The 8,682-nt window shown below is 44.1% G+C and overlaps 2 protein-coding genes across 8 annotated transcripts in view; one reads left to right on the forward strand and one right to left on the reverse strand.

The window, feature by feature from the left end:
• Nucleotides 1–329: 329 nt before the first annotated feature.
• Nucleotides 330–5,998, reverse strand: LOC123508269 (vitelline membrane outer layer protein 1 homolog). The gene is made up of 5 exons (XM_045261844.1): nt 5,741–5,998; nt 5,251–5,350; nt 3,761–3,893; nt 1,888–2,070; nt 330–736 (listed from the first exon to the last, which is right to left on the reverse strand). The coding sequence occupies exons 2-5, from the start codon at nt 5,290–5,292 to the stop codon at nt 630–632; spliced, it is 465 nt and encodes a 154-aa protein (XP_045117779.1). The 5' UTR covers nt 5,293–5,350; nt 5,741–5,998; the 3' UTR covers nt 330–629.
• A 2,516-nt stretch (nt 5,999–8,514) lies between these two features.
• LOC123508384 (serine/threonine-protein phosphatase 6 regulatory ankyrin repeat subunit A-like) overlaps nt 8,515–8,682 on the forward strand; it is a 70,901-nt gene continuing 70,733 nt past the window's right edge. For 6 of the 7 annotated variants that reach the window (XM_045262084.1, XM_045262088.1, XM_045262085.1 and 3 more), the window contains exon 1: nt 8,516–8,672. The gene's annotated coding sequence lies outside the window, so the exon portion shown is untranslated. Of the gene's footprint in view, nt 8,673–8,682 lie in introns of all 7 variants that reach the window. The other variant, XR_006675932.1, reaches the window with a different exon arrangement.

Here is an 8,682-nt window from a genome sequence, read left to right on the forward strand (position 1 = left end):
TTATTAGAGAAAAGTATGAATGATTGAGAGTACTGGTTAACTTTTGCTTGTCCACCTCTCTCTTTTCTTTTCTTTCTCTCTCTTTTCCATCTCTGCTCATATTGCCTCGGCTTTCAATCCACAGCGGCTCGGGTCCTCCATACACAGCTGCACGCACGCACTAGCCAGTTAGCCACGAGCAGTTACACACACGCAGCTGTGATTTTGTAAGGCCTCAGTGTTGCCATCTCGAGATTCTAAGTTGCCATGTTCGTTCAGATTGAAGCGCCAGGAAGTGCAAAGTTGTCATAAGAAGAAATTATGTTATGGATTTATGCTATTGTTTCTTTTGTGTGTGTGTGTGTGTGTGTGTGTGTGTGTGTGTGTGTGTGTGTGTGTGTGTGTGTGTGTGAATTAGCTCGTTTGGATTGTAATTGTCAGTGTATCGCGTAAAGTTGATTCAGGTTCATTTACTTCGCGGGGATTCGAACCTTTAAATGAGACTAACTGTTAACAAGTTCATCTATTTATTCAACAATTAATTTTCTTCTCTTACATTATATTCAACTCTTTATCATTTATCTCCTGTGTGTGTGTGTGTGTGTGTGTGTGTGTGTGTGTGTGTGTGTGTGTGTGTGTGTGTGTGTGTGTCAGGGCAGCTCACAGCACACCATCATGAGGTCGTTTAGCGCTGTGTTGTCCCCCATGAGTCCTGCCCAACCCTCTACACGAGTCCTGATTCCACAGATGGCGTATCCTGCCGGAGGAGGAGAAGGAGGAGGAATGATGATAATGGTATAATAAGAGAAAGAATAATAAGTGATGGAAGATGAGGATGAAGAAGTGACGAATAAAACACAACGATAGTGCATAAAAAGAATACGGAGAAGATGATGATGAAGAAACAAAACAAAATAATATGCAAAGTAAACCAAACTTTCTGATTTTCGTAACACACACGATGATACATTTCAAAACAACCACTAAGTACTAAAAACAAGCAAACAAAAAAAGACTTCTGGGCTCTAGTTGAAGTGACGCTGGTTTTTAAGGGTGTTTCTGGGCTCTAGTTGAAGTGACGCGGGTGTTTGAGGGTGTTTCTGGGGTCTAGTTGAAGTGACGCGGGTGTTTGAGGGTGTTTCTGGGCTCTAGTTGAAGTGACGCGGGTTTTTAAGGGTGTTTCTGGGCTCTAGTTGAAGTGACGCGGGTTTTTAAGGGTGTTTCTGGACTCTACTTGAAGAGACGCGGGTTTTTAAGGGTGTTTCTGGACTCTAGTTGAAGTGACGCGGGTTTTTAAGGGTGTTTCTGGGCTCTAGTTGAAGTGACGCGGGTTTTTAAGGGTGTTTCTGGGCTCTAGTTGAAGTGACGCGGAGTTTTAAGGGTGTTTCTGGGCTCTAGTTGAAGTGACGCGGGTTTTTAAGGGTGTTTCTGGGCTCTAGTTGAAGAGACGCGGGTTTTTAAGGATGTTTCTGGGCTCTAGTTGAAGTGACGCGGGTTTTTAAGGATGTTTCTGGGCTCTAGTTGAAGTGACGCGGGTTTTTAAGGGTGTTTCTGGGCTCTAGTTGAAGTGGCGCGGGTTTTTAAGGGTGTTTATGGGTCTACTTGAAGTGACGCGGGTTTTTAAGGGTGTTTCCGGATCTAGTTGAAGTGATGCGGGTTTTTAAGGGTGTTTCTGGGCTCTGCTTGAAATGACGCGGGTTTTTAAGGGTGTTTCTGGGCTCTACTTGAAATGACGCGGGTTTTTAAGGGTCTTTCTGGGCTCTACTTGAAATGACGCGGGTTCTTAAGGGTGTTTCTGGGCTCTAACCACTAAAAACAAAAACGAAAAAAGAAAAAAAGAAACGGATTTATCAACTAACACACGCCAATCAGAACTCAAGACCCGCTCCAACTTCTTCCGTGTCTTACCTTGAGGACAGGTGAACCAACCGCTATGGTCGCCCCAGCACGCGCCCCCGCCATACAGGACACGCCCATCGCTACACACCATGTCCACGTCTGTTGCTCCTACGTCGTCCAGCACCCCCTGAGGTTCCTCCACCCAGAGCCTCACCCCATGCAGGAAGGTACCAGGCTCACACGCTCTCCTCTCTGTCAAGCATGGATGGAGTTGAAGATGAGTCTAAGGAAGATCACACCACATTGAATATACTGGTTCTCTTGTGCGATCAGTGAGGTTAACTCCTTCTGTAGCATGACGCGTTTACATATTCACTCTGGTTACGATTTGGCGATTTCATACAGTATTCGAAACTCATGTGGGGGATTAAGATAGTGAAGATTCTACTCATTAATCCTCTGACCTCCATAGACCCTTCCTAATGTCATTAAAATGGCCTAATCGTACACAAATCTCAAGGTAGAAATGTGTCCCAGTACTGAAAGATGAGAGGAGGGAAGATTACACCACGTTGAGTATTCTGGTTCTCTCGTGCAATCAATGAAATCAACATATTCACTCTGGTTACTATTTGGTGATTTCATACAGTATCGGAAACTCATGTGGGGGATTAAGATAGTGAAGATTCTACTCATTAATCCTCTGACCTCCATAGAGCCTTCCTAATGTCAATGAAAGAGTCTAATCATACACAAGTCTCAAGGTAAAAATGCGTCCCAGTCCTGAAGGGGTTAAGCAACGATGGATCTGCTTAGTGCTTGGATGAGTGACCGTTTAGGAGTACTGGATGTTGTTAATTGGTGTTCTGATGTTGTAGAGAGACTTGCGGCTTCCTGCAGCTTCCCTCGTGTTTTATAAGATGAGGGAGGAATTAACCATTTTTACCACGAGTTTTGGGTAGAATTATACGTTTTTATTGACACTAGGAAGGGTTTGTGAAGGTCAGAAGATTAATGGGCAGAGTCTTCACTGTTTTAACTGGCACATAAGTTTCTGAAGCTGTATAAAATCACCAAATAGTGGCAAATACTAAGCAGAATGAATATGGAAACGCGTCATGGTACTGAAGGAGTTAATGACCAGAGTCTTCACTATTTCAACCCCCACACAAATTTCTAAAACTGTATAAAATAGTAACCAGAAGGAATATGGAAACGCGTCATGGTACTGAAGGGGTTAAGGCACGAGGAGAGATGGAAAGGAGGGTGAGTCAAGGATGGGAAGGAACAAGACCAACAACCTGACAGGAATTTAAATCTCATATAGAAAAAAAAAAGTGAAACGAGAAAAATTGTAGGGAAAGTAGAAAAGCCATTGAGTTCTATTGAGGTGTGACAGGTGGCGGCAGGTGAGAGACAAGGGTGAGGTGAGGCCAGGTGAGGTCAGAGCCATGTTTCTCTTTAGTTTGTGGTCCGCGGCAGGTAATTTATGAGATAGTGTTGTTCTCTTTCTCGTGGTTGTTTTTTCCTTCCTGTAACGTTCCTCTTGTTTGCTCATTTTTCTTCCTTTCTTTTTCTTTATGCTTCATTTAAGTTTTAGTTTGTCAATGCTTGTGTTTCGTATTTTCTTCTTGTTTTCAGAGAGAGAGAGAGAGAGAGAGAGAGAGAGAGAGAGAGAGAATGTTAATAATTTCTCATAATAATAATAATAATAATAATAATAATAATAATAATAATAATAATAATAATAATAATAATGATAATAGTAACAACAACAACAACAACAACAACTACAACCACTACTCCTACTGTTGCTACTACTACTACTACTACCACTACTACTACTACTACTACTACTACTACTACAACCACTACAACCACCACCACCACCACCACCACCACCACCACCACCAATCCAACCCAAGACCCAAGACTCACTCACCCAGCCACTCGCCCCAGCACTGCACCGTTGAGGCTACACTCCCACTGTCAGCCTTACTCGTGGCGGCCTGACAGTAGAGACGCACGCTGTTGAGAGCTGTGTCGTCCCCTATAGTGCCCCGCGGCTCCTCCACCTGTGTTGAGGGGAAAGCAAGGCACTCGTGGGATTATAAGGCGAGGCACTCATAGTCTACATGCATTGGGTTAAAGTTTGCTGGGTAATGTTCTGCGGGAGAGAGAATGAAGAGGAGAGAGAGAAGAAAAGTAACGGGAGGGAGAGAAGGGAGGATAATGCGAGGAGAAAAAGGAGGAGGAAACGAAAGAAAAGTAATAGAGAAAGGAAGGAGAATGTGAGGAGAAAGAGGAGGAGGAGATGGAGGAAGAGTGAAAGAGAAAGCAGGAAGAGGAGGAAGAAAGGGGGAAAAATAAGGAGAGAGAAAGGAGAAGGCGATTGCAAGGCGAGAAAAGAGGAATAAACAGAAAAGAAAGAAGGAAAAAAGGAATAGGAATGGGAAGAGAAAAAAAGGAGGAAGAAACAGAAAGAAAAAGGAGGGAGAGGAGGAAGAGGAATGCGAGGAAGAAGAAAAGGAATAAAAGAAATAGTAAGAGGAGAGAGATAGGAGGAGGAAGAAGAATACGAGAAGAAAAAGGAGAAAGAAGAGAGAAAAGGACGGAGGGGAAGGCAAGTATGAGAAAAGAGAGAGGAGAGGGAAGAATGCAAGGAGAAAGAGAAGGGAAAAAAAAGGAAGAAGAGTAAGAGAGAAAGGAGGAAGAATATGAGGAGGAGGAAAGGGAAGACAAGCAGAAGAAAGGAGTTACGTCTCTAAATACAAGTACAAGCTGAAATTGTTGCATTGGTTTCAGTTTTCTTGGATGTCTTAGGCGTAGAAAGACAAAAGAAAACAAGAATACGTGATGAAAGGAGAAAGAAGACAGAGAAAGAAGAAAAAGAAAAAGAAGAAAAAGAAGAAGGAGGAGGAGGAGGAGGAGGATGAAGCAGAAGAACAAGAAAACGGAGAGGAAAAAGAAGGAGAGAAGAAAGAATAAAATACATAATTGAAGACAAGACCTATGGATTTGTACAAGACACTCCTATGAATACAAAACACAAGAAATACACCTTTGTGAGAGCCAGAAATACAAGGTGAAGGAGGTAAACAGATTGCGAAACTCATTACAGAAAAAAAAAAAACATTAGATATTCATGAAGAGTTGAATAAATGATGTGGCGACGTACGGCAAACATTATTCCTATACTAGTAATAATAATCCTCTTTCCTAACGATGCCACAAATTCAATAAGCCTAAATGAAGAAGAAAAAGAGAAATATGAAACCAACAAGCTATTTTTTTTTTATACTAATAGGCTTAGTTTGAAGAAGAAAGGCTGAACGAAATACGTGTGTGTGTGTGTGTGTGTGTGTGTGTGTGTGTGTGTGTGTGTGTGTGTGTGTGTGTGTGTGTGTGTGTGTGTGTGTGGGCGTGCCTTACCTTCAGCTGGAAGGCATGGGCGTAGCTGCCGCGTTCACACATTCGTACCTTCCCCACCTGCCGAAATCTCCACCGTTTCCAGGATGTAACAGTGCCCCTTCTGCAGGAGGAGGAGGAGTAGGAGTAGGAAGAGCAGTAGAAGGAAGAGGAGGAGGAGGAGGGGGAGGAGGAGGAGGAGGAGGAGGAGGAGGAGGAGGAGGAGGAGGAGGAGGAGGAGGAGGAGGAGGAGGAGGAGGAGGAGGAGTTATAAAGAGTAGAAGCAACATTATTAGTTTGTTATTGTTGTTGAAAGTAGTAGTAGTAGTAGTAGTAGTAGTAGTAGTAGTAGTAGTAGTAGAAGTAGTAGGAGAAGCAGTAGTAGTAGTAGTGATATAAGAAAAACAAGCACAAACAGCAAGAATAAAAAAAAAAGGCAATGAACATAATTAATTTACCTAAAGGCGACATAACTTTCTCGATTGGAGGTGTGGCACTCACTCCTAACACTTACGTCCACTCAGCACTGGCAGCGTCCTCGTGGTGGTGGTGAGGGTGCCATGACCTCTGCTCTCACCGTGGCACTGCTCCTTGCCCCCTTCCTTCAGTAGCACCTGCCCGGTCACTGTCTGTAGTAGTAGTGGTTGTAGTAGTAGTGATAGTAGTAGTAGAGGTGGTGGTGGTGGTTGTGATAGTGCAACTCCTAAGGCAATCATGTCCGTGTGTGTGTGTGTGTGTGTGTGTGTGTGTGTGTGTGTGTGTGTGTGTGTGTGTGTGTGTGTGTGTGTGTGTGTGTGTGTGTGTGTATGTGTGTAGGCCTGTCTGTGGTCTTTCGGCGCGCACACGCACACAGACACGACCCACCACGACCACTGGCTACATCATACTGACCTTGTGTGTGTGTGTGTGTGTGTGTGTGTGTGTGTGTGTGTGTGTGTGTGTGTGTGTGTGTGTATGTGTATATGTAGTGAAATTTACTCATAATTGCACACGGCTCAAGTGTTCGCCACCCACCTCCACCTCTTTACTTTCCTCTCCCTTCTCCCTACCTCTTTTCTACCTTCTCTCCCTTCGTCCCTTTCCTCTCTTTTTTCTATTTCTTCTCATTCCTTGCCTTCCTTCATTTCTTCTCCCTTACCTCCATATTCTTCTTTCCTTCCCTCCATCTCCTTCCTCTTTCTTTGTTTATCATCCATCTTCTCCTATACATTCCTTTACCTTTCCTCTCTTTTTCAATTTTTTCTTATTCCTTGTCTTCTTTCATTTCTTCTGTACCTCCATATTCTTCCTTCCTTCCCTCCATATCCTTCCTTTTCCTCTATTTATCATCATTCTTCTCTTACACATTCTTCTTTCAACTCTTTCATCTTATCTCTTCCTTCTTTCCACTATCTTTTCCTCTCCTTCCTTCCTTCCCTTCATCTCCTTCCTCTTCCTCTGTTTATCATCATTCCTCCTTACACATTCTTTAATTCCACTTTCATCTCATCTCATCTCTTCCTCTTCTTCCCATTCTGATCACAACCTTTCCTCTCCTTCCTCCTCATGTCTATTAATTTACCTCTCACCTCTCCTCACAGCGCCTCCTTCACCGCCCCTTCAGGTATAAGGAAAGGAAGCCGTGTCCAGCTGCCCCTGATTGGCCAGCTGACGCCTCTTGATGTTTGCAGACCCGTGGCGAGGCAGGTGAGGACTCAAGGTAAACTGTTTGCTGCCTTGCTTATACCTTGATACTCACTACTCTTTGACTTTTGATCTCTAATATCGGTGAGCAAAGTTTGGTATTATTGTTGTTTGTAGACTCACGTAGACAGGGTTAGTAGGAAAAACAAAAATGCTTGACAGGGAGGAGGAGGAGGAGGAAGAGGAGGAAGAGGAGTAAGAGGAGTAAGAGGAATAAGAGGAGCTAGAGGAAGAGGAGGAGGAGGAGGAGGAGGAGGAGGAGGAGGAGGAGGAGGAGGAGGAGGAGGAGGAAGAGGAGGAGAAGGTGGAGGAGGAGGAGGAGGAATAAGAAGAAGACGAAAAGAAAAAAAAAAGAAAAGGAAAAGAATAAAAACGAAGAAGAAGAATTGTGAAAGGAATGAGGAGAAGGAGACAAAACAGGAAAATGGAAAGATGTATATTAGGTGCGTTTTGGAGTAATTTAAATGTACCTTTTCTTTCTACTTTATATCTCATTTCTTCACGCAGCTGTTTCTCTCTCTCTCTCTCTCTCTCTCTCTCTCTCTCTCTCTCTCTCTCTCTCTCTCTCTCTCTCTCTCTCTCTCTCTCTCTCTCTCTCTCTCTCTCTCTCTCTCTCTCTCTCTCTCTCTCTCTCTCCCTCTCCCTCCCCATCCATTAAATAGAGAGCAATCCTGACACATGTTCAAATATTGGCAATAATCTATACTCTCTCTCTCTCTCTCTCTCTCTCTCTCTCTCTCTCTCTCTCTCTCTCTCTCTCTCTCTCTCTCTCTCTCCATTTCTTCCTTTATTTCTCAATTCTTCCTTCCTTCCGTCCTCCCTCTCTTCCTCTCTTTCCTCCCTCTTCTCCTTCCTCTCTTCTTTTCTCTTCCTTCCTCTCCTCCTTTATCTTCTGTCTCTCCGTTTTCTTTTTCTTTCTTTAATTCTTTTTATTTTGTCTTCCTTATGAAATTATTGTTTGTATTAAATTTTATTCAGTCTCTCTCTCTCTCTCTCTCTCTCTCTCTCTCTCTCTCTCTCTCTCTCTCTCTCTCTCTCTCTCTCTCTCTCAGTACTTATGTTTCCCTCTTCGATCTCCGATTCTGTAACCTTCCCCTCTCTTTCTTCCCTTCCCCTTACTCTCTCTCCCCCCTCCCCTCTCTTTCTCCCCTTTTCTCTCCCTCTATTTCCTTTCCTCCTTCCTTCCTTCCTTCCTTCAATCCTGCTTAAATCGAAATTGTTTACCTCTCTCTCTCTCTCTCTCTCTCTCATCACGGCAACTTCCTCACTTCCCCTCATCTCCCCTCATTCCTCTTTCCAGCCAGAGTACACCCCTTACTAATTCACGTGCAGTACGATACGTTGGGCGGCGGCACTCAGACGCGTTACCATGACAACGGAAGGACGCGGTGGCACTTCCAACACAGACGTACGATTCATCCCACATGTCACGCTAACAAAAAAAGAAAAGAAAAATCTAGTCGACGCCACACAAATCACAGGAGAGGAATCATAAACTACCCAAAAATGTATGAAACTTGTATAATTAGTGGTATTATTGCAAAGGGGAGAGAAGAGAGAAGAGGGAAGTGGAGAGGACGACAGTTTGGGCCAGAAGGAGGTCGGGAGAGTTGAGACAGGCCAGTGTGCTTGTGTCTGTCAGTGGTGGAGGACGGAGAAGGTCTTGGCGCCTCCTCCCTCCCTCAGCACCACGGCTACATCATACCAGCGATCATTTTCCCGCTGCTGGGCCAAGGGAGACGGCTATGACCCCCTGAGGCAAGGTACACACAC

This window comes from Portunus trituberculatus, chromosome 24, assembly GCF_017591435.1.
Source record: "Portunus trituberculatus isolate SZX2019 chromosome 24, ASM1759143v1, whole genome shotgun sequence".
NCBI lineage: Eukaryota > Metazoa > Arthropoda > Malacostraca > Decapoda > Portunidae > Portunus > Portunus trituberculatus.